The 26246-nt window shown below is 39.0% G+C and overlaps 2 protein-coding genes across 6 annotated transcripts in view; one reads left to right on the plus strand and one right to left on the minus strand.

Moving 5' to 3' along the window:
• Positions 1 to 7391, plus strand: part of sgsm3 (small G protein signaling modulator 3) — a 73629-nt gene extending 66238 nt beyond the window's left edge. For both annotated transcript variants that reach the window (XM_028815226.2, XM_028815225.2), the window contains one exon: positions 6563 to 7391. Coding sequence is in view for 1 of the 2 variants with exons in the window: in XM_028815225.2 (XP_028671058.1) it covers positions 6563 to 6646 (84 nt within the window). In the remaining variant the exon portion in view is untranslated. The remainder of the gene's footprint in view (positions 1 to 6562) is intronic.
• A 9047-nt stretch (positions 7392 to 16438) lies between these two features.
• The window catches only part of gtpbp1 (GTP binding protein 1), a 32667-nt gene continuing 22859 nt past the window's right edge, over positions 16439 to 26246 (minus strand). For all 4 annotated transcript variants that reach the window (XM_051935126.1, XM_051935127.1, XM_051935128.1 and 1 more), the window contains 2 exons: positions 18549 to 23138; positions 16439 to 18510 (listed from right to left, as the gene is read on the minus strand). In XM_051935126.1, the coding sequence (XP_051791086.1) occupies positions 23034 to 23138 (105 nt within the window). In that variant the 3' untranslated portion in view covers positions 16439 to 18510; positions 18549 to 23033. The remainder of the gene's footprint in view (positions 18511 to 18548; positions 23139 to 26246) is intronic.

The following is a 26246-nucleotide window of genomic DNA, read 5'->3' on the forward strand; positions in this document are numbered from 1 at the left end:
GCACTATAATCAGTATTTGGTGTATCCGCCACGGAGGGAAACGGCTGCTTATATATGATCTGGCATGGACAGGAAGAGTTGCTGGATGTGTTTTTGTGAAATGGCATGCCAAGCAGCCTCTATCCATGCCCAAAAGTTCATTTGCGGTAACAGCTGCTGGTCCCTGGTACAGCAGTCGTCGTCCGACCGAATCCCAGACATGCTCAGGCTTCAAATCCAGTGAACGTGTAAAGCCAAGGGAAAAGCAGGACATGATGATTGTCCTCCAGGTCCTGGATGTTTTGTTCCTCATGTACTCAAGAATTGTCCCTTTGGAATATGGCACAAGGGAATGTGTCTCTCCTCCTTTTTTTGTTAGGCAGCTTGAGCCATGTCAAAAACACCTCTGTAGGATCAGCCCATGTTTCTGCTCCGTTTTGAGCGCTGCATTCCTCTACCAAAGGTTGCAAAACATGGAGACTTCTAGCACAGCATCCCATGGACTGAGGAAGTTTGTGTTGCTTTCAGAAGTCCTTCCACTTGACGTGATAGGGTGCATTTAGAGTTTGTACCAAGTACTAGGGTGTTGTACCGTGTTAGCCATTATGGATGTGGTGAGAAGTTAAGCAAAGTGACCCCTTTTATTGGCTAACTAGAAAGATTACAATATGGAAGTGTTTTCAGGCAACTCAGGCCCCTTCTTCAGGAAAGACGTACTAATGAACCTTTATTATCTGCATATACTTGGTGAATGAGGAGCGATTTGTTTTGTGCAGCTTACAATGATCGTCTGGGTGGCACGGTGGTAGCCCTGCCACCTCACAGTAAGGAGACCTGGGTCCACATCCCAGGTCCACCCTGTGTGGAGTTTTCATTTGCTCTCCATGTCTTTGTGGTTTTCCTCCCACAGTCCAAAGACATGCAGGTTTAGGTAAACTGACGCTGCTAAATTGGCCCTTGTGTGTGTGTCCTGTGATGGACTGGCACCCTGTCTGGGGTTTGTTCCCTGCCTTGTGCCCCATTCTTCCTTGGATAGGCTCCGGCAGACCCCCACAACCCTGTTCAGGATAAAGTGAGCGGGAGACTGACTGAATGACCATGATCGTCTGGCCCTGAAAGCTGGAAGCCCACTTGACGTTGTCTTAGGGGTGAGTGGTGGTGTTACGTTGCTGCTCCTAGTCCTCCACCAGTACTGTATATACTCGCGGATAAGTCGGGACTTGCTTTTACCGTATAATTTCTGGTCGAATGTGGAAAACTCACGCTATTGGTCCAAGAGATTATGATATGCTAATGCCCACCTGGAGCACACGGCCTTTTTTTCTATGTGGGTGTGGCAATGCGCTGTATCAGCGTGTGCTCCTTACCACTCTCTCTCTATTCTGCCTATGTGACCACACGGTAATACCCGAACTATTCCTAGCCGACCTTTGCACTGTTTTCTGTATCTCACACCCTCGTACACCTTTACCGTAAGAGCATCCCTTATCTATGATAGAGCGTTCGATCAGAAGAAAAGTGACGCTGGTTTTAAATTAAATGTCGTTGAAGTAGCAAAAGAAATTTGGTAACTGCGTTGCTGCAACAAAATTCAATGTGTCTGAGAAACTGACGCAAGATTGGAGGAGACAGGAAGATGTAAAAAAAAAAAAAAAAGTCACATTTTTGAACGGGCATATAAGTCGGGGTCTGATTTTCTGATCGCTTTTTTGGGTTTCAAGACCCGACTTATACTCGAGTATTTACGGTATATTTTAAATGTGAAAGACGAAGCTCTCAGCCAGTATGTGAGATGACAGCTTCAAACACAAGGGCTCATGTCAAAGGGAATCACACAAAACTAAGCTGAGATGACGGACTGATGTGTGTTACGGATCAAAGCGGTGTCTTTTTCCTGTCTTTTCCACTGCTAAGATACTTGAAATTATTTTTTCAATTAATCCTTACAATATCTTCCACATGCTGACCAAATTCTGAGCCTTATGGATCTTTTCTTTGCTAGATTCTGGCACCCCCTTTTAGGTGCCCTGGTTGTCAAGATCTTTCACCCCAAGCCTAATTTCTATTGAGTGACCGTCTTCACCTGCAGTACCAATGGTCCTAACTTTTAGAACAGACAGCAGTGAGGAGGTTGTCATGGGTTAAGCAGATGACATGTAAGGTGTTTTCGCCGATTCCAAACACAAAATGTGGTCAGCTTTGACCCAAAGACAATGTAAGGGTTAAAGGACAAGTTTGCAGTTTTACAATTTGAAGCTGCTTCTTCACAATCACAGTAAATTTGCCACATGAAACTGTATTTTAAAGTGAAGCTTTTTTTCTTTTTTCTTTTCGAATTAAAAAAAAAAAATACCCAGCTTGCACTTCTGTATTATGGCAGTTTGGATTCTCTTGGTATATTACTGCCATCTGCTGTACAGACAGCTTGCATTTATACATTTTATAATTACGGTCAATGGTATTGGGGTCCTAAAGTAAAGACAAAAGCATTAAAATTAATTTTTTTTCCCCAAGCCAAGTGTTATAAAGTATTGATGCACATCTTTTGATTGCACAAAATATTACAAACCCAGAATTTTAGGAAGGGGGGAAAAATTGTGTGCGGTTCAGTCAGTTTAAAAGGAGTCAGGCTGTGTGCACCTCACCACACCGTTTAGTCTTCCTCCATAGAACCCTTCACCCCCATGGGCACAGTTTCAGCTTGAAAAGATATCTCTAAATGATGTCAATAACATTATTAAATGTTGATAATAATAATTCTTTACATTTATAAAGCACTTTTCATAGTGAGAGAGAAAGCCAATTAGAGACAGGGGATGATTAATGGGCCAGAATGACTAGGCCATGGAGGGCAATTTAGCCTGAACTTTGGGATGCCCAGGGATGTTTTATGACCACAGAGAGTCAGGACCTTGGTTTTTACACCCCATCTTTACAGCACAGTATCACTGTGAAGGCATTGGGAGCCACAAGGTAGGCACCCCCTGCTGGCCTCACCAACACCTCTTCCAGCAGAAACCCAAGCTTTTCCTAAATGGTCTCCCATCCAAGTACTGGCCGGGCCCCAATGAGCTTGGCTTCATGTGGATGACCTCTTGTGGAGTGGATGTGGTGTGGCTGCTGGCAAACTGCTGTCTCTGTGCTGTAGACAATCATAACAAGAAAAAGTCACACTTACGATTGCCTACAGTCTTTTATGATATGGAAGCTTATCCTACTATTGGACACCATTGTTATGTTGAATGATTTTGCCTGCTGTTGCCAATATTATAATGCACACGTGTGCTTCGGTGGTCTAGCAAGTGAAGGATTGAAATCCATTGCAATCAAGTGACAAGAACTGAACAGACATTACAGGCATACATTTAGTTTAATCAGGTTGAAGTTTAGCGCAGATGTTTTAGCACAGTGCCTGGTTCTCCATGTTCTCCTCGTGTATTTGTGGATTGAATGCCACCAGTCAGTCGCTCATTCAAAAACACCATCCACAGTTCATTTATTACTATATCCTTGGCACAAGTGACAAAGCAAATGCTCCAAAATACGTTAAGTCGTTTGTAGCACTTCAATCTGTTTCGTTGTGGTTTGGCTCTGTTGCGCACTTACAGTTTTATCGTGTGTACCGCGACAAAACGTGACCAAGAATCTCTGACAAAACATTTTACTTCCGCTGTCACAAGCAAATCCTAGAAGGCATATTTATTTAAACCAGACACCTTCGATGATTCAAAGTAGGCACATTTGGTAAGTTTTCACAGTGGGACCTCGGTACCTTTGACATCCACTTAAAAAACCGAAGTGCAAGCAAGGTATTAAAAAAAAAAAAAAAAAAAAATTCTCAAAGCATCGATTTAGAACTCTTGTTTCATGTGGGAAGTTAACAAGACTGTGAAGAAGTAAATAGTATAAAAAAATATAAAAATATATATAAAAAACAAACATCAAGGCTTTTTCTTATTAGGTATAGTAGACTGAGACGTTTTCTTTTATACAGACTTCCTCACTTCACTCGCCAACCCCCTCCGGCCTGCGCTACGTGCCAGCCACTTCGCGTTTCTGCCTCTCGCATATGTGGATTTCACTTTCACGCGCATAGGCCTCTTCATTGGGAAGAAACATTACTTTTCCCTGATGGCAACACAAATTACCATTTTTACTCGTGTACCACGTGCCCTTGTGTAAGACGCGCACCCTAATTTTTACAAAGAAAATCGTGGAAACTGTTTTGTCCCATCTATGTGTTGATTGTATAGGAAGCGTTTAGGGCACGTTTTCCGCGAAATGCCCTTCTATTTTTGCTGCATGACGAAAGTTTTTCTTCTGTTGCGAGCGAGAGAGAAAGCGCGAGCGAGCCCAAGCAGAAGAAGTAAACATTACAGAAAAAAATTTCCTTGTGTATGACGTGCACCTGATTTTCTAATGCTAATTTTCGGGGAAAAAATGTGCGCGTGGTACATGCATAAATACGTTAGACGATCTACAAATCTCCGACTTACTTTAAAGCCAAACAATATATTTGATCTCTTTTTGCTGTTCCATTATTTAACCGAGTAATAATTTACGTTTATTAGCACTAATGCGATCTTTAGTATCATTTTTTTTGAGCCTTTCGAATTTTAGTACTTTCATTATCTCCAACCTGCTCTGCATGTGGACCGGGCCAGCGTTTTTGGAGTTCTTCACGATGTTCTACTTTGTCATCTACTCTTTGTCTTTTATTTCCAGCCCTGGGCAGGGTTAAATCTCTTGGCACAAAGTCTTATTTTGTGGGACTTAAAAGAGTCTCTCTCAAAAAATCACGTCTCGTCCCAGGATTTTTTTTATATAATAGAGAGAGATGAGTTTACCATTAGATTAATGCCGTACTGTAACACATTATGTAATAGTGCAAAATCTAAAAATCTCTTACAATATCATGCTGTAGAAGTGCTAAATATTGTATTCTCTGTGGCGCATTCCCATGTTTGATCACAGGGCACGCAATGATACACTGCTGTCATAGTGCCACATTATTGAGGACCGGGTACGTGACAATACAGTGATGTCATATCGTCGTGTCATCGGCTGTTCCCACCTTTACCACACTGTAGCTCGTCAATCAATGGTTGTCCAATGCCCGTTTTCTCAACCCATGGTGGTTAGCTCCGGCAGGTACGTCCCAAAGTCCGTGCTTTAAAAACTTGAGAATTTTGTGTTCATAAGAATTATTTATGAATTCTTTAAAAGAATCTTTTGTTTTTTTGACCGTCTCCTCCTGACGCAGTGGTACAAGAAAAACCCCACATAAGGTACACCATTTAACTCCTCGTACACTGTAGTTCTACAAGATGTCAAACTTTTTGGCCCTCTAGGAAAAAAATCATTTTTTGTAGGCCATATTTTGTGCCAGAAATTTCTGCCCTTATGATTTAAGAGTAAAACCAATAGCCGTCTTCAGCAAAAACGATTAGAAGGATTTGAAGTTGTGCAAGAAACATCAGCCCACCCATTGGGGTTCACCCCGTAATGAGATATGAGCGGTTAAAGTTACTCCTTTTTAGAACTGATGGGGACCAGTACTAGAGGCGAAGTGGAGTGTCATGTTGTGCTATTTTGAGGTTGCTTATCATGAATGTGATAATATTGTTGCTATTTGATTCTTTACTGGTGGTCCTAAGCCCTCTGAGAGCTACTTGCTAAAGGTTAAAAATGACAAATTTCAAATGTAAGCATGTAGGATATCACTTTAGACTATTTCAGTTAAGAATGATGTTATTTTTGAGCTGTGATCCTTTAGCAGGTATCTACGGAGGGTGAAAAATGACAACTTTATTACAATCGAATATTTAGACTTTAAACTGAAGCACATGTTTTAACATTTAGTCAAAATTATGTTAACACTAATGGTACTGCTAGGTATATACTTACGTACATAATTTTTGTGGACAACTTATGTGCCACATATGGTACACGTGTTGAACATGATGGGGAACAGGTCGAGACATTCCTGTAAATCATCTTGCACATCTGAAGTAAGTTTTGTGAATAAATCGTTTCCGCCATTCCAATGTTAACATAATTTTGACTCGCCCTATCTTTGAGACGACTGCTCTTGTTCATTCTACCTCCTGAAGTAAATCGCTTCATTTGTTATGAACACCTGATTTAGGGTGTTTGACTTGCGCCAATCCAGCCTTACCAGCTCCATGTTCTCTCCGTCCTTTGACGTGCCTGTCCGGTGTAATCAAAGGGCTTTCACTTTGCTTGTTTCTTAAGCTGTTAAGGTCATTTAGAATCTGAGATGTACATCTCATCCCGCTAGCCTGAGAACATCATACACCGTACAGCCAGCCTTCCACTGTCCATACCTGTCACCACCCACCTGAACCAAATGGCCATGTTTTCCAGAATTCTCCTTGTAATGCGTTAAAGAAAACATGTCCTGCTGCTTACAAAGTTAAGAATTTATCTTTGCCAGCTCAGCTACGTCTGGAAAAGGGAAGAGTTAAACGTTGACTCGTCACAAACAAACACTGAACTTAAAGAAGAAGATGATCATTTTGACAAAGATTGTGTAATTAGTGTTTTTTTTTGGTCTTAACAGGAGAAGGAACGAAGACCACTGAAGGAGGGCGTGCAGGACATGCTTGTCAAACATCATTTGTTTAGCTGGGATATTGACGGTTGATGGAAGTTGAGGAAAAGCCAAAATTAGTTGCCCATTGTCATTTTGTTTCCCCCCATTTCTCTCGTTATTAAAAATTACACAAGAACACAACACTCCAGATGGCCCTAGTCCATAATTGCCACTGCTTTGGATTTCTTTTAAGAAGGTGACTGCCAGGTTATTTAGTCCTATCCTATCCAGCGTTTGTCCATTAGTAGCCCACTTTAGAGGACACAGTTATTTTTATAAGGCAACAAAAGCTTTGTGAGCTATTAAGAGTTTACAGAAAGAGCAGTGGACGGAGAGAGGCCACATCTACCTAATCTCACACACACACACATACACCCCACCACATCACTTTGTTTTTACGCTAACTTCAGATTTGGCTTTTCTGCGGATGGACTGCTGTCCTTTCAAGAGCAATGTATGCCAACTCCTACCACGGCTGATGGCACAGACACTGCAGTTATTGAAGTAAATGCCTACATATGGAGACGTGCACTTGGTGGTGGAGGAGAAGTGGGAATGGAATGGGGGGGGGACTCCCCATCAGTGGACAATCCAGTGGAACAGCTCTGAGAGACTGAAAGTAGACTCAATAAGGCCATACAGGCATGGGGGGGGGGGGGTACTTCAAAAAAATGAATGTATATTTGACTAAAGTCAAGAAAATATTGATCACATATAATGAAATTTATGACGGAAAATAGCTCTGCTTGTCACTTTATATCTTATCACAATGTAAATAAACTATATCTCTACAACATTTTGTCTGTTTTTATTATACTTCAGTTTGGTGACCATCAAAGTCAAACTCGATAATGGAGAAAGTTTTCTGAATAATACACGCCTGCGTCCTACATAATCGGCATGCACAGTTTTGAGGGTTTATCGATTTATTTATTTTTTTGTATTTACTACATGTTCCCCTTCTTGAACAGTTTGGTTGTGGCTTTTGTATTTTTGACTGCTAATCACAGAACTCCACTTTCCTATTGTGTCCCGTTTTACTGTAATCGCCTATTTTGGCAATTTCCTCTCCTAACTATACGCACAAGTACAGCAACTACAGCTGGGACCATCGGTGGTGGTCTAAAAGTATCCACACTGCCACTAGGACCTCATGTCGACTATGCCAAATACTATTAATGGGAGAGCCACGGTAAAGAGTCTCAGTACATTAAAAAGAACTGGCCACTCTGTAAGGACAGAAAGGTGTGGCACACAAACCACTTAGTCACCCATCAAAGGTGTTTTGCCTCCTCTTCATTCAACTTGCCCTGATCAAAAAGTTTGCAAAAGTGACGATCGACGGAAGGTAAAGGATTTTGATATTTTTGAAACATATTTCCATGAGTAATGCCAAGAATAAGGAAGGTATTTTATCAGACACATCACCAATGACAAGCGGTTAGAAGATCTGTTCGTGGGTTCGGAGGAATTCCTCTGGAGGCAAATTTTTCTGGCAACTACAGAACACCAAACTACGTCCAGCTGGTTGGTAACATGCTTCAAGCATACAAAACCACAAAGTGTGACCGGTCGCTCAAGATTCATTTTCTGCATTCACACTTGGACTTCTTCTCTGCTAACAGTGATGAACGCTGTCACCAAGACAGAGGCTGAGCACAAACGAAAGTCGCCAGCAAAACTTTTAGCTCAATTGGACGAATGTAATGTGTGAGCGTCATTAAGCAACTCACTAAAATGTAACTTTGTTTTGTCAGATTTCTACATGATACAGTCAAGCGAATGATATTTGTGTTCAACATGAAGCTGTCTCTCGTAATTTGCTTCCTGAAAGGGTTATTGTAAACTTCTGAGAAAACGAAAATGTCCCGGGATACCACTAGATAATGGAGGCAATAATATTAATCGATATACAAAATCTGTTGGGTATTTCATCAACGAGGTTTTATCATCTTTAGCACCAATTCACAGCCAGGCACAAGGTGCTTTCTAGAGATAACAAGCCTCTACAGTATCAAACACAAAAACTGAACAGTACAATACAGAGACTGTGACGGGCTTGAGCAGCACTCGGGTTTGATTCTCACCGTGTACATCAACTGGGTAAGAAGAACGGAAAATCAAGAGGAAAAAAAATCATGGTGGACAAGGCAGCTTTCAGATCATTTATCACACCCACTTTTCCTAATCTGAGTTAAAAGAACAAGGCGTTTAACCAAATGCTGACCCTGCTCACCCAGTACACAATGGAAAATAAAACGAGTCGGCTACCAACCTTTTGATGCACCACTGAAACCTTATCAATTACATTGCACTCTAAACATATAAATGTGTGACTTCTAGGATTAAGAATTTGTGATCAGAATTAACTACATTAAACCTAATTACAGCATTTTAAGATGGAGAACGTTAGCAACTCTAGTTTCTGAGACACAGGGTGTAAAATTCTGTATAATATGAATTCATCATCTCACGCATTTATATCTCAATATCTATATCCACATATATTTGCAGCTGGAGATCCACAAAGGGAGAAAATGAATCCCGTATGATAGTTTTTAATTCCTCAGCTTTCAGCCCCTACCAGGGGCCTTCATCAGAGCATAATGATTAGACTTACAAGAATCAAAGGTAATGGCATCATCCTCTGATGAAGGCCCCTGGTAGGGACTGAAAGCTCAGGAATAAAAACTACTTTATGATACGTCATTCATTTTCTCCCTTTGTGGATCTCCAGCTGCAAATATGCAAACCGTATCACAGACCTTCTCTTTCATATATATATATGGTTGAAATAGTTTACTGTCAAATAATGCAAAGAGTATGCGACACGTGTTTCGCCCTCATTCTGGGCTCATCAGGCGTACACACTCCACTGCACTCCCTCTCGGGAATCGAACCTCGGACGTCAGCGCCAGAGGCGATGCCCCTAACGTTGCGCCACGGCGTGTGGTTCGTTTATTTGACAGCATGTAGATCGGGGTAATTACATTCACGGCATTCGTAGTCTGTGTCACAATCTGATTTTATATATATATATATATATATATATATATATATATATATATATACACACACACACACACACACAACGTCAGTCTGTCTGCTTTTCACAAAAGAACTACTTAACAGATTTACATCAGGTTTTTTTTCTAGAATTTACTCAAACATTCCACTTGATGTTGCGACTTCTCTCATCACGCCAAGTATCACAGTTCAGTTGCACGAATCCGAGAGACAAGCTGCGGGCAGAGGGGAGCCAGGCGGGGTCCCTCCTCACTCATGCGCCAGCCTCATTTCGAGTCGCTCTAACTCTCGCCACGTGTTGGAGCGTACCTTGCCTCCGCTTAGCTAACGATACCCATTTGTTCAGCAGACATTATCATCTAGAGGTTATTAAGGAGTAACGTTTGACATTTTTGAGAGAGAGATCACAGCTACGTGTGTTTTAGAGGGTAGCTGCTCATTGGCAGAGACATCACACTCACGTGCTCTTCTCCCCACGTGGAAGGACACTCTCGCATCAGAGCTGAATGCGATCAGACACAGTGCCAACGTTTGGCATTTAGAGCGTACCTACCTTCCTTCTGCTTGGTCAGAGATACCTTTCCAACTTTTTATATTTTTGGCAAAGAGATTACAGCTACATTCTCGCCCCTAATATCAAAACCAAAAATATTGTATATCAAGAGGCCCTCAGCTACAAAAGCTATCAATCTAAATTCTTCTCAATATAAATGACTTTTATTTTTTTTATTATTGATTTTTAAAGTGTCCTGTTTCACTACTACACGGGTGGAGCTGCAGGGGACAGCTAGTATATACATAAACCGACACAATCTGCACTGAAATCTCAACTAATAATATGGAGATTCTTCTGCTTCCGATTATTTTTGTTAACACTTCAGCTACCTTAAAAATATTTGTTATTCACATATTACTATTCTAGTAGAATGATAAAGATTTTAAGAAAGCTTAGGGGCACAAAAGGAGAAATCACTGAAAACGAGAAGGAAATAGTAAAGGAACTGAACAAATATTTCACTAAGGCCAACTAAACGAATGAAGAGAGCCCCGTGGAGAAGTGAAATCAAGCTCCAAGTTCGTGGCTTTTAAAATAGAAGAGTCAGATGTGCTTCAAGCCTTTCATATGTTGAAAACCCCCCCGACTTGATGGGTTTTAACTGATTGTATTGAAAGACGTTATCTATAAACTGTATTAGGCATATTTGAGCAGTCACTTCAGCAAGGAGAAGTACCGGAGGACTGGGAAGTTACAAATGTGACTCCAATCTTCAAGATGAGAGACAAAATGAATCCTGGTAATTAAAGACCAATAAGTCTTACGTCTCTGCCATGCAAGACTATAGAAACTATAATAAGAAAAAAAATCAGAAATGTATCTTTATGAAAATAATATACTAAAGAACAGCCGGCAAGGGTTAATGAGAGGATGATCCTGCAAACTTATCTTTTGCATTTTTTTTGCACAGGCAACTGGAATAGCTGATAAAAACAAAGCATATGATGCAATTTACTTAGACTTTCAAAAAGCTTTTGACGCAGTTCCACAATGAAGACTACTTCTGAAACTAGAAGCTGGAGGCATAAGAGGTAACCTACAAAACTCACTCTGAAAAGGAGACAAAGTGTACAGAGAAGAGGAGGAGAATGCTCCACATGGGCGCCGGTGGAGGCTCTCAGGGTCTGTCTTTGCACCATTACTTTTCCTGATTTACAGTATCTCACAAAAGTGAGTACACCCCTCACATTTTTGTAAATATTTTATTACATCTTTTCATGGGACAACACTGAAGATATGACCCTTTGATACAATGTAAAGTAGTCCATGTGCAGCTTGTATCTCAGTGTAAATTTGCTGTCCACTCAAAATAACTCAACACACAGCCATTAATGTCTAAACCACTGGCAACAAAAGTGAGTACACCCCCAAGTGAAAAATGTCCAAATTGTGCCCAGTTAGCCCTTTTCCCTCCCCAGTGTCATGTGACTTGTTAGTGTTACAAGGTCTCAGGTGTGAATGGGGAGCAGGTGTGTTAAATTTGATGTTATCGCTCTCACGCTGGTCACTGGAATTTCAACATGGCACCTCATGGCAAAGAACTCTCTGAGGATCTGAAAAAAAGAATTGTTGCTCTACATAAAGATGGCCTCGACTAGAAGACGATTGCCAACACCCTGAAACTGAGCTGCAGCACGGTGGCCAAGACCATACAGCGGTTTAACAGGACAGGTTCCATTCAGAACAGGCCTCGCCATGGTCGACCAAAGAAGTTGACTGCACGTGCTCAGCATCATATCCAGAGGTTGTCTTTTTAAAATTGACGTATGAGTGCTGCCAGCATTGCTGCAGAGGTTGAAGGGGTGGGGGGTCAACCTGTCAGTGCTCAGCCCATACGTCGCACACTGCATCAAATTGGTCTGCATGGCTGTCATCCCAGAAGGAAGCCTCTTCCTTAAGATGATGCACAAGAAAGCCCGCAAAAAGTTTGCTGAAGACAAGAAGACTAAGGACATGGATTACTGGAACCATGTCCTGTGGTCTGATGAGACCAAGATAAACTTATTTGGTTCAGATGGTGTCAAGCGTGTGTGGCGGCAACCAGGTAAGGAGTACAAAGACAAGTGTGTCTTGCCTACAGTCAAGCACGGTGGTGGAAGTGTCATGGTTTGGGGCTGCATGAGTGCTCTGTGGAGCTACAGTTCATTGAGGGAACCATGAATGCCAACATGTACTGTGACATACTGAAGCAGAGCATGATCCCCTCCCTGGACCGCAGGGCAGTATTCCAACATGATAACGACCCCAAACACACCTCCAAGACATTCACTGCCTTGCTAAAGAAACTGAGGGTAAAGGTGCTGGACTGGACAAGCATATCTCCAGACCTAAACCCTATTGAGCAAATGGAAGGTGGAGGAACGCAAGGTCTCTAACATCCACCAGCTCCGTGATGTCATCATGGAGGAGTGGAAGAGGATTCCAGTGGCAACCTGTGAAGCTCATGTGAACTCCATGCCCAAGAGAGTGAAGGCAGTGCTGGAAAATAATGGTGGCCACACAAAATATTGACACTTTGGGCACAATTTGGACATTTTTCACTTGGGGGTGTACTCACTGTTGTTGCCAGTGGTTTAGACATTAATGGCTGTGTGTTGTTATTTTGAGGGGACAGCAAATTTACACTGAGATACAAGCTGCACATGGACTACTTTACATCGTATCAAAGTGTCATATCTTCAGTGTTGTCCCTTGAAAAGATATAATAAAATATTTACAAAAATGTGAGGGGAGTATTCACTTTTGTGAGATACTGAATATTTATGATATTGATTCTGATATAGTGATTAAACTTGTGAAATTTGCTAATGACACTAAAATTACACGTAGGAATGGCACACACTGAGGAGGCAACCAAAAAAAAAAAAATCATATACTTGGACAAATTTCAGAACTAGATGAATACTTGAGAAATGCAGTTTAATACAGAAAACTGCAAAGTGCTACATGGGCAGAATAATTATAGATACTAGGGGGCTCTGCCCCTGCCACTTTGGGGACGGACTCTTAGCGGCCACTATCTTGTGGCCGAGCCACTCGAAGGGTGTCGGGCACCCCTCTGTTAGAGGAAGTGATTGCATTTAAAGAGATGGTATATAGATGAGGATGCGGCGCACGGGAGAATGGCAATTTGGTCCTTAGTTATTACAGATAGAAAATCAGTTACTTGAGTATCTCACTACAACTGTCTATTTTAAATACCAATGAATAATAAAATGTAGTAAAAAAGTAAAAGTAGAATTAAAAAAGTAAAACATAAAAGGTAAAAATTTAATTACAAACGCCTCGTCAAAAACGATTTTATGAGTAATTTTATTCCCTTACATTCTATAAACGTTGCTTTTCTGCATTTCTAGTCACATATTGTTTGGGATATTTTTCTCTTTTTTGTTTATTGGAGGATTCTCTTTGTTATTCATTTTTATTATATGCAGCCCTTTTTTGTTAATTTTCTTTTTTCCGACATTCCTTATCAGCTCTTGCCACTGTTTTTCTATCGCAATCAAAAATTCAACGTTCTTGAATAGATAATTTGCTTTTCATCCTCGCCATTATAACCAACTACACTGAAGGACGAATTAGCAGCACTGAGTGTGTCACGGGTTGGAACGGAGAGAGGATGTGTGCAGTGGGAGTAATGATTGGGCGAGCCGTGTGGAGGGGAGTGGTCAAAGCTGAATAACGCGGACACAACGGAGAACATTTTTAATATAACGGACAACACTGGAGACACTCTCCTATAAAGGAAACAACCTCTGAGAAGGATTTAGGGGTTTATGTTGACAGAACATTTTATTTGCCATTTTAACCAATTCTCGACATTAGACAATGAAAATGTTATATAACTCAATAAAAACTGAATATACATTGACAGATTATGCTCAGACTATGTAATGCACTAGTGAGACAACACCGGTGTGCATTTCTGGTCACCACGGTACAGGAAAGACACAGCAGCACTTGAAGCTTTGCAGAGGAAAATGACCCAGTGCATCCTGGGACATAAGATCATGCAGCACTCTGACAGACACAGAGAATTAAACCTGTTTAATCTTGAGCAGAGGAGACTGTGTGGGGACCTAATCCAGGTCTTCAAAATCCTCAACAGCACAACAGTGAACCACGTGCATGAGAATACCCTGGAAATTATGGAGAAGGGCAATAAGGACTGAAGCCAGGAAGAAATTCTTTACTCAAAGAGTTGTGGGAATTTGCAACAGAGACATGGAGGTAAAACAGAAACCCTGACAACCTTTAAGCAGGATATGGATGTGATATTGGAACATCTTAGACATCGGTTAAACAAATGGGCTTGATGGACTGAATGATCTCCTCTTGTTTATCACATTTTTTACATACTTGGGAAACAAGACTTTCACCAAGAATCACTAATTCATCTCTGTGCAGAGTGGTGTATTAAGAGCCTTGAGAATATGAAAGATTTACAGGTCTTATATTGAAGTATGCAATATCAAAAGAAATATGTCTCACTTAAGTCAGCTCTGATCATTCCAAAGTGAATTTGTTTTAGATACCCACTGGTCTGTTATTAAGACTGAAGACGCCTTCGTTAACATTTTGTTATATAACAGTATTTGAGTAACAGATGCTCTTTTGCAGTTCCTAGACTGAAAGTGTTACCGTATTTTATAAACTGGCCTAGTATACTAACTGGTTATGGAGGGCTATGGCACACCCAAATTTTTGGGGTCCTGAAACTTGAACTGTTATGGGGGCCCTTTCGTAACCAGCAATGAGGTCTGAGTAACCACTGTTACCTTCTTCAGTGGGGTCATTCTTCGACACATCACCGCACATTGTTTGAAAATGAAACTACATTTCAGATTTCGATTAACATTTTTGTACTGGATTATCTCACACATCAAACTCACTGGTATGAAGAAAAATATTCTATACCTTTATGGTCTGAGTTATGGGGAGGTGAAAAAAATAGGGAAATATTATGGTGCATCAGCAAATAATGAAATAAAACATAGAAAAGACCACAGTTAAATATTAACCTTTTATTTTAGATATTTTGGAAATAAGTTACTGAAATGTTGTCCTTCCCAAAAATCGCAAGCAACGAAATATGCTTTCATTTTTTTTGATTATGGCTAGCCTAAGATAAATAATTTAGTAAGAATTTTAATTTCTGTCAAATGTTAAGCATTTTAGTTATTTCATATTAAGTATATTTAGAATGAAACATCCTTGAAACGTTCTATACATGCATGGTGGATCAACGAATGATGAAATAAAACATAGAAATGACCACAGTTAAATATTAACCTTTTATTTTAGACATTTTAGAAATAAATAAGTTACCGAAATGTCCTTCCCAAAAACGGCAAGCAACAAATTATATACTTTCATTTTATCGATTACGGCTAGCCTATGATAAATAATTTTAGTAAAAACTAATATTTTCTGTCAAATGTTAAGCTTTTTAGTCATTTCATATTAAGTATATTTAGACTGAAACTTCCTTAATTGAATGTTTTTTCATTTACGGCTAGCCTACACAATATTTTGGTAACCTTTTAATTTTTATTTTAACTATTATTTTGTGGGCAGCATGGTGGCACAGTGGTAGCACTGCCGCCTCGCAGTTAGGAGACCTGGGTTCTCTTCCCGGGTCCTGCCTGCGTGGAGTTTGCATGTTCTCCCCGTGTCTGTGTGGGTTTCCTCCCTGGTGCTCCGGTTTCCTCCCACAGTCCAAAGACATGCAGGTTAAGTGCACTGGTGATCCTAAATTGTCCCTTGTGTGTGTGCGCTCTGCGGTGGGCTGGCGCACTGCCTGGGGTTTGATCCTGCCTTGCGCCCTGTGCTGGCTGGGATTGGCTCCAGCAGACCCCCCGTGACCCTGTGTTAGGGTATAGGATATATATGGACAGTAACTGACTATCATTTTGTATTGTATTACATTTATTTTTATTTTTTTTTAAACCCTTTTCCATGCCCACATTTTTTAAGCAGTGTGGAATAAAGTTGCCTCTGGGACTTCTCCCAGATTAGGGGCCCTGATGCTTAAGCTTCCTGAATTTCATAGTAGATTTGCCCCTGGTGGAGAGTATTCTGCAGTGGTCTGACAGAAGAAACAAAATCTGGACAGGGTGCTCGACCGTGGCAGGACGAGCTCATCGTGGGCCCACTAAGTGAATGTCACATCTTTGAGAGTGGTCTCCTCGTTAGTTTGTTAATCTCAGACTCTAATAAATGAAATCATTAAAGCAAAAAAAAAAAGTCTCTGCAAGATGCAAAGGTGGATGCTTTTATTTGAAATGTAACACAATCCATCATTCTGCCTGATTTTTTTTTTTTTTTATAAGGGTTTCTTGAAATCTTTCTTAGAAAAAAAAAAAAAAAAAAAAAAGATCATGCAATAATGAAAAGCAATTTTCCAAAACAGAATGGACTTTTTAAATACATAAACATTCTCAATCTACTTTCATCATATCCAAAACCCCAAACTCTTTAGTAATTAATAAAATATCAAAAAGCATGAAGGTCAATAAAAAAGTTTTTGTTTTTTTAAATATCTGCATATAAAATAAGTCAGGCTATAATATGTAAAATCTTATCTTCACTCTTAATGCTTTTTCGGTTCTCGCTGTACCTTCAACTTGAACCCTTCATAAAGCAAAACAAAACAAAAAACACTTTTTACAGATAATGAAAATGTAGACTCGAGTTACTCACAGAAAACGTTCATTGTGAAGCAAACTTGGGTTACAGACAGTGGTCACCTGAAATCTGCCTTTTAATTGTACAGATTCCCCTCATTCTTCTCTTCTTTTCCCCAGGATGAAACACTGAAACCAACCAGACATTCTGGACAAAAGAACACAATCAAACAGGACAATCTCCTCAGTCAAGTGCTTTCTAAACTAGAAATTACATTTCAATACATAGGTGGTTTATTTAAGTATAATCCATTTAGTGTGAAACAGCAAGATTGGTTGCAGAGTTACGCTGGCCACAGGTCTCCAATAAAAGTTACTTTATAGGATATATGAAGTTTGTATCATCATGCCTTAGAAGATTTTTTTAAAAATCAGACTCATTGCCTTACAACACCATAAAGAAAAGATAACAAAATTCCCCACTTTCTTACATTGTTTATTAAAAATCTTGCAGCATAAAGTCACAAACTATTGGCACAGGATTACTGTGCCCTGCCAGTCACAAATGCATTTTCCTAACATACCTGATCCCATTCAGGGTTCTGATGTCCATCCATTTTCTAACCCACTTACACAGCTCCAGGGCCTTGAGAAAGTGGTGCCTACCCAGTCAGACAGTCACTCCCACACCCACACCCCACTCATCCAGAGACACTCTAGAGATGCCAGTTGACCTAACATGCAGGAGTTTGGGATGCGGAGTTCTTGGGCAGGAACAAGGAGAACTTAGAGGCCACGTTTGGATTCAAACCCCTGCCTACAAAGTGTCCCAACTACCCCTGTAGGTAATAAGCATTTTATCAGATATCCATTATGATGATGTGGTTTATAAAATTAAGGACTTGAGAATGTATTATTACAACATTTGAATGATGATTAACAATTGAGAAACACGGGGTGGGCCAAAAGTAGGTATACAGTATTTATTCATTAATTTATATTTATTTTACAGCTATTTTTGATTTGATACATTTCATTAATCTCCAAGTGGAAATGGTCTTTTCACAGGACCTTAAGAGGTCCGTGCGCAGGGTCAGCCATTGTACAGCACTGTTTGGGGTCTTGTTTATTCTCTTAGGTGCTCAAACTATCCTCCCATCAATACTGCAACATTCCTGATACCTGTCCCCCACACTGTGACACACAAATTCTGCTGAGCATCAATGTCCATAAATGCTTGCGAGATGTACTCCTTCGATTTATGTACTGTGTGAGCCTTCCTCTCAGAAACCTTCTCATTTACAAGCCCCGAAAAAAGAAGTTTATAGGTAAAGATTAGTAAATACTGTATTACCTACTGTTGGCCCACCCTGTATTTTGTTACTGAATAGTATAGTTCTCGAGAGAAGGACGGATTCAGGTCAGAAAATCACAGAATTGGTAACAGACTTCCAAGAGGAACTGAAAACACCATCTATTATGTTACTGGGACGCAATAGCCAGCCAAATTAACATTCAGAGATACCTCAAAATATGTAAAGGTTTCAAGAAATCTCAGAATGACGCACTATTTATGTCAAGATCTCTCAAAATGACTTTCTGCAAAACTGCCAGTATTTTCAGTCTTTTCATCTTAAAATGAGCAGGAGGTTAGTTTGAGATATCTTGAAATGTATTTCACATATGTAAACATGGACAGAAAGCTACTTTAAGATATCTGGAAATTTATTCATCAATATGAAACATTCCTCAATATGAAGAGATCTATAAACATTCTTAGCTCTCAAACCCATTTCATGATATCTTAAAATGTCTTTCAGGACACCCTCAATATTATTTTAAGATATCTTGTACACGTTTAAAAAGATACATTTTAAAAGAAATTAACCTATTCCATGATATCCGATCATTTTTAGGCATCTACAACACAAATGTAGATACCTTAAACATTTTTAGATCTCAAAAATAGCTTCCTGTCCATTTTCAGCTACCTGAAATGCAGGTCAAGAAATCTCTAGAATTATCCCCAGCTCATTTTAACATAGATGAAATGTGCCTCAATGTATTTTAAAATATTCTTTCAATGGGACTTGCAGTGTATGACATGCTATAGGAAGTGATTTTCAGATATCACGAAATGCATTTCAAAAAGCTGAAAATGCATGGAGAGTCAATTTGAGATGTCTGAAAATGCATTTCAGATATTCTAAAATATAAAGTAAGAGAGAAACAGGTTTCAGATCTCTTAAAAAGTGAACCGCATTGTCAGATATCTCTAAATGTTAGAAGGCACCTCCCACCCACCTAGTTAAATTGTTAGCAGTATTTTTTTTTATGAACGAAAAAAGATACCAGATCTTGCTTACTGCCTGTGAAGACTGAATCCCTCAAAGTATAGATGTTTAATACTTATGTTCGATAAACTATGCGATAAAGAAAATACCTCAAACAGAAGGAGATCATATTTGAAATCGGCCAAATCCGTATACTCCTTGATTTCCTTGCAACGACTCCTGCAAAACGGGCTGCGTTTTACCGCATTTAAACGGGGCCTGTGCAGAGCTGAAGTCAAACGCAGTCTTCTGTTTCCGCTCAGACTCAAACAATCAGCAATCAACGCCATGTCTTTACGTTTCCAGAGAAATCAGAATCGGAGCTAAAAAAAACTGATTCCAGCATCCATTAAAACATTAAATGAGCACTCAAAATGCAGAAGTCAAATAGTGTATATGTGGAATGCAAAGACGAATGAACGCCAGCAATGGCCGAGGGCTTGGTTAAGTATTTGTGTGTGCAAAATGTACCAGTTACAATATAACATGTTTACCGCTATTCCACCTCTTTTTTTTCTAATATTTTTCTTCTTATCTGAATATTTTAATTCTTTTTACCGTGACAGAATATTTTACATATTATATCATAATGAATAATGAGAATATATTTAGTGCTTATAGTTTATATACTACAAAGTAAAAAGTATGAGTGCAGTCATACACGTGTATACATGTACATCCTTATGCACCTACATTACATTACTTTCACTTCAGCTATTTTAATTTTTTTTTTTATATATAATAAGAGATATCACTACATGTTAATTTGGCTTGTGATAGGATATTGCTAATTCTGAACTGAACAATTCTGTACCTGTAACACAGATTAAAACTTGGTAAAGGAACAATGTCTGTGATATCCGTCTATTTCAGGTCCTTAAATCCAGATTCCTTACAAAAGAACAGTACTGGGCAGTACCTTGGAAATTACAAATGGAATCTGAGCAGTGCCACGCTGCCCACTGCCAAGTTCCTGTACCACTGCCTTCACTGCACACCACACACACATACAAACAAAAGTAGTACAACGTTACACTCTGCAACCAGTCTATCAAGATTAAGGAGACTGTCCTGAGAAAGCCCACCACTGGGTGAAGAAAAAGTAATAGCAAGATCAGTTACTGTTGATTTTTCCAAACAATAAAAAAATTAAAACAGAATATTTTACTGTCTGTTGAATTTGGAGATGTCCTACAAATATGAAAAACGGAAAGTTGGCTTTCTTTTAGCCATTCATCAAGTTTACTGGACATTAATGTCCGACTAGTAAATAAATAAAAGACTATTTTTTTGATGTGAATGTTAATTGTGAATTTTAGCTACAGGATGTAAGAAATATTGTAGAAAAAATAATATTTAAACTTTAGTTGTAGTCTTATGGTTTTGTTTCAGATATGAAAAAAAAATCAAAAAGATGTATTCCTGTTCAGATGAAGAAGTGGTGAAACACAGATCACGAAAAAAAAAAAAAACTACAGATTTAATTCAGTTTTCATTCATTGTTTTTTTTAAATATAACCACAAGTATTAATCAAGAAGAAATCATATACAACAGAGCACATTTGTTTCTTCTTCATACATAACATCTGCACCATTCTTGTGTGCCAGAAAAATTAACTTGTAGCTACATTTAAAAACAGAAAACAAAGTGGCATTATTGGGTTTTTTTTCTATGCATATTTTAAACTTTTTTTACATACTTTTTTTGTAGCATTTGTCTACTGGTCAGAAAAAAAAAGCTCTGGAAAATAATTAGACGCAAAAACATATACTGTACAGCTTTTCAGATTTTTTTTCTTCTTTTTTGGTGCAGTAATTTGACAAATAATTTCAAACAAATCTCACCCCTAGACTACTTCATTTTCATTTTTCAGGTTTTTTTTTTTTTGCTACTGGTCAGATTCTGACAATAAAAATTAAAAATAGAAAACAAAACCAAAAGAACTCTTGCTGCTTTTATGTTATTTCAGTAGCACTTAGTACAGCGAGCTCTTCACTGGGCCCTCATTCTCTCTCTCTCATCATAACCCAAGTGGACTGGTCCAGTTTTAGAATTTCTGGACAGTCGAGGGAAAATATCTAAAGTGCTCACACACAGCTAAGTCTGGACACAGTGGCCTTCAACTCCTAGAATTACCACCATGGCCCCTCAGGAAGGCTTGACGTTACCCATGATTTCCAGCCAAAGGATGTTTTACTGTACTCCTCACTTAAAATGCAAGATCAAAACTCAATTCAATACACGTGGACAGGCTACACATCACAAGCCACGGAATAACTAAGCAATGTTCACAGTGAATGGCTGTGCAGGTTTTCTTACAAAAAAATGTGCAATTAAAAGGACATGTTAATCAAACATATTGTTTAAAAGAGAAAAGAAAAAAAAAAAATCACTAAAACAAAACCTTGCACATTTCAAGGTACAAGGTCAGTTGGACCACTGTATTTATTCCACAATAATAGAAGTGCTGTTTCCTCATGTTTCTGGTTAACCAGGTGTGATAGCCCAGCATGAGGATTAGACAACACTGGAGTTCCACAATATACAGCCTATTAAAACACGGTGCTCTGATTCTACAGAACAAGACCTCCATTGAAAGGTGTAGGCAGAGCGTACAAGTAACCCATCTCTTTAATCTTTTAGGTTTTCCCCTCCATTGAGTGTCACTGAATCTGGTGCTCTAATAGACTAGAGAAACCTTTAATCAGTAAGTCAATTCAAAGCTTTAAAAGAAACATTCTCTATAAAAAATTGAATTTCTAAAATAAATCCCACAAAACAAATTATGCAGTCCATTTAAAGTGCTTTTGTCTCATTTTCATAACTTAGCCTTGATCAAAATTATTTTCCACAAGGATTCTGTAAGCTCACAGTCCACCATTATTTCCTTTCATTGACAAATAGTTTAAACCATTCTCTGTAACAGAATCAAGTCCACCGAAATTACAAAAAAATTTCTAGAACAGAGTCAGTTTTGAGGTGGACAGCATTAGTAAGCTTAACAGAGGAACATGAGATAGCCACATTAATGCTATTTGTGCTTTCAAAGTTGTGACGTATCTTTTTGTGTGCTTGGTTTATAGAATACGCTACTAGTCTGGCAATTTTTCCTTGCTGAATCACTTATGAAAAAATCTTTCACACAAAAAAAAAACCCACTAAAATATGTTAAGTGTAAAGGTTTCCTCATCCCTACAATTTTATGCCGGACTAATATGAAATATATTTTACATATTTAAAAAGTTTAAATGGGTTGTGTCAACAATCCATTAAGCGCTTCTTGAAATGCTGCTTAGGTTTACCAAAAACTATTTTTAAAAATCACTTTGAATGCTAAATTACTATTTCAAAATTAGGAAAAAAAAATAAAAAATAAAAAACTGTCACGTTCTAATTTGAATTTAGGCTGTATAGCAATATACTGTGTACTACAGAGTCATTGTATATTTTGTGGAATAAAATAGTAAGAATTTCTATTTTGTCCAATATTGGATTTATCAACTAAGCCAACTTAAAACTGGTTTGTAGTTTTATTTTTTCATGACTCCAGAATTTAAAAATCTTCTACAGCTGGCTGTTTTTAGAACATTGTAGTTTTTGGGGATTTTCTAAAAAAATAAATGAGAGGGGCATTTTCCATCATGCATCACACTACAAATTGTCAGAAAGGCCCTTACTGAAAATCTTTCTCACAGGTCTGAAAGCATTAATAGCAGTGTAATCCACCAACACAGCTGTTGCCATTGTGAATGAAATTAAAAAAGAGAAAGAAACCCTGGGGAACACCAGCATTCCTGAGCAAAATGCATCACACCAGGCTGGCATTGTACTTAGTGCTACTCAATAAAAAAAGCAACTCCCCTACATTCGGGAAAGGAGCAATGAAGGTCTGTGTTTAGCTGCCTCCACCACTAGATGTCGGTGCCGTCGAGCTGCTCATTGACTTTCCTTTATGCCTCTGGCCTCCTCTTCGTCTGCCTCCTCCTCCTCCACTCTTTGGCTGCAAATACATTAAAAGAGTCTGGTAACTAGTGCACATATAAAACCATACCTGAACAACTTCATTTTCTGGACTTTGGAACTGGCTGGCCATGTTCCTTAACACAACTACATCCATACGGCTAACACAGTACAACACCCTAGTACTACACACAATGTGACAAAAAATACAGAGGCTATAAAAAGATTTTAGGTTCCCACCCACAGTGGACATTTATTGTATATCACTGATTTAAGCGCAGATCAGTAAACCTTACGAAATATTTTTTTCTTTACCATATGTGGACATACCAAAATTTGATCTTTATTTAAACAGTATCTTTAGATAAAGGTGATATAACAAACATCATGCCACATTTACATTTTGTAGTCCATTGTTTAATTAAACACACATTTTTCCTCTGTAAAAAGTAACATCCACTCTACTGACACGGAGTACAGTCAATGTATTATTCGGCAAAAGTGCGTCAAGAAACACTACTGGGGCTCCTTCATACCAACAGCAATACGCCTGCAGTGGGACCGGGACTGCCAAGTCAGAAGATTTTTTTTCTTTTTAAATTTTCTTCCATTTTAGTAATTCTGGGGAGTGTTCAGCCTATAGTATGTGCATATATATATATATCATCTATTTAAAGAGCTACTGCAAAAATCCAAATTTCCCCCTGGGGACAAATACAGTTCTATCTATCCAAGTATACCTCTCCACTTATCTAAATCTACTTCTTTCAGCTGCTCCTGTTCGGGGTTGTCACAGCGGATCATCTTCTTCCATATCTTCATGTCCTTGTCATCTTGCTCTGTCACACATATCTACCTGCATGTCCTCTCTCACCACATCCATAAACCTTCTCTTAGGCCTTCCTCTTCTCCTCTTACCTGGAAGCTCTATCCTTAACATCCTTTTCCCAATATACTCACCATCTCTCCTCTGCACATGTCCAAACCAACACAATCTCGCCTCTCTGAGTTTGTCACCCAACCATCCAACCTGAGCTGACCCTCTAATGTAATCATTTCTAATCCTGTCCATCCTCGTCACATTCAATGCAAATCTACATTTTTAACTCTGCCACCTCCAGCTCTGTCTCCTGCTTCCTGGTCAGTGCCACCGTCTCCAGCCCATATAACATAGCTGGTCTCACTACTATCCTGTAGACCTTCCCTTTCACACCTCTCCATTTATCACTACCTCAAATACCTAAAATTGGAATGAGATGCACCAGATTGGGTGTAAATAATTAGAACATCATTAGAGAAGACCTGGTCTGAACCGGTCTTATTTAAACCTCAGACATTTTGCTTGGTTTGCTCTTTGTTGTTGAAGTGTGCGTTATCACAATGCCTAGAGTGAAAGAGCTCTCTTGGGCCATCAGAAAGAAGGTTATAGATCCCTAGGACTCTGTGAAGGGTTTTTAAATGTCCAAAAATAATTGGAAATCAACCATTCCACTGTCTGGAAGGTCATCTACAAATGAGCAAGATAAGATTTCAAACAAATGCGCAGAGTGGTGGCTCTGAGGCTAAGGATCTGCGCTGGTATCCCGAAGGTTGCCGGTTCGAATCCCCGTCACTGCCAAAAAGGCCACTGCTCTGCCCTTAACCTGTAATTGCTCCAGGGGCGCTGTACAATGGCTGACCCTGCGCTCTGACCCCAAGGGGTATGCGAAAACTACCAAATTCCTAATACAAGAAATTGTATAAGGCGAAATAAAGAACAAAAAAAAAAAAAAAAATGCAAAATTGTCCAGGCAAGGCAACCTCAGCAAATACAGCCTGAGAGCAGAATGCAAGATACCAAAAGAAATCTCTAAGAACCAAAGAATTTCTTCATGGGACTTGCACAAAGCTTTTGTCACTGTTGAATCCAAAGAGCAAGAGTCTACAAACAGAAAAAGGCTGCACAAATCAGATCTACATGGGAGGTATGCCAGGAAAATGATGTCCAAAAAACACATCACAGCAAAACTAAAGTTTGCCCATGAATAGCAAGTCAAATACAAGACATGTTTGGCATAAATCATAGACAGCATTTGATCAGAAGAACCTGATACTAAATGCAATGCACGGTGGTGGAAATGGTTTGGGGCTGCTTTGCTGCATGAGGGGCCTGGACAGCTCACCATCATAGAATCCACTATGAATTCCTGATTGTAACAGATGGTGCTTGAAGATAATTTGAGAAGACAGAAGCTCAACCGAAAATAAAACTTTTGATAGGTCAATAATCCTAAAACACACCAGTACATCCACCAAGAAATACTTGGAAAAGAAGAAAATGGAGAGTTCTGGAATGGCCAAGTCACAGCTTGGATCTGAATTCCATCGAGATGATATGGGGAGATTTAAAAATGGACTGTGCATGCAAGAAACTCCTCAAACACATAACACAGTTGAAAGAATTCTGCATAGAGGGATGGAAAAAAAAAAAACGTTCTCCCAGTCGACGTCAGAGACTGCTATACCATTATTGGAAGCACCTTCTCGAGAGGGCAATACTAACTATTAGAGTCAAGGGTGGACTTACTTTTTCCATAAATAGAAATAGCATATCTTTATACTTTTCAAAGAATAAAATCATTACAAGTCAAATTTTCAAAGTTTTTTTTTTTTTTAATTACATCACCTTTATCTAAAGATACTGCTTACATGAAGATCAAACTTTTTACATGACTGTATAATGCACATTGTAATTACATTTGTAATCTACCTTGTGACTTAACAGCAAAAACCAAAATTTAAAAACCTTTTTCATTGTTTCATTTTATTCTATACTGACATTTAAACAAAAGGTATGTTGATGTTCATTTATGAAACACTATTTCACACCAATTTAAATGGAATTGGGAACTGCAGTACAACAAATCAGAAATGTATGAATCATCTTCTGTATTTCAGCATCTGCATAAATCCAAGTAAATGAAAAAGTGTATAAGCAATAAAACTATACTTTTAAAACAAGGTAGAAACTGAGGTGACCAAAGTGAGGCCACCCTTATATTTTGACAAAAAATAAATGTAATTGCACCATGAATTATGTGCTGGGTGGCTGACTATAAAGATAATGAAAAATTAACATAAAAATTAGACTCTTTCTCCTTGTGATCCC

Source organism: Erpetoichthys calabaricus, chromosome 12 (assembly GCF_900747795.2).
Source record: "Erpetoichthys calabaricus chromosome 12, fErpCal1.3, whole genome shotgun sequence".
Taxonomy (NCBI): Eukaryota; Metazoa; Chordata; class Cladistia; order Polypteriformes; family Polypteridae; genus Erpetoichthys; species Erpetoichthys calabaricus.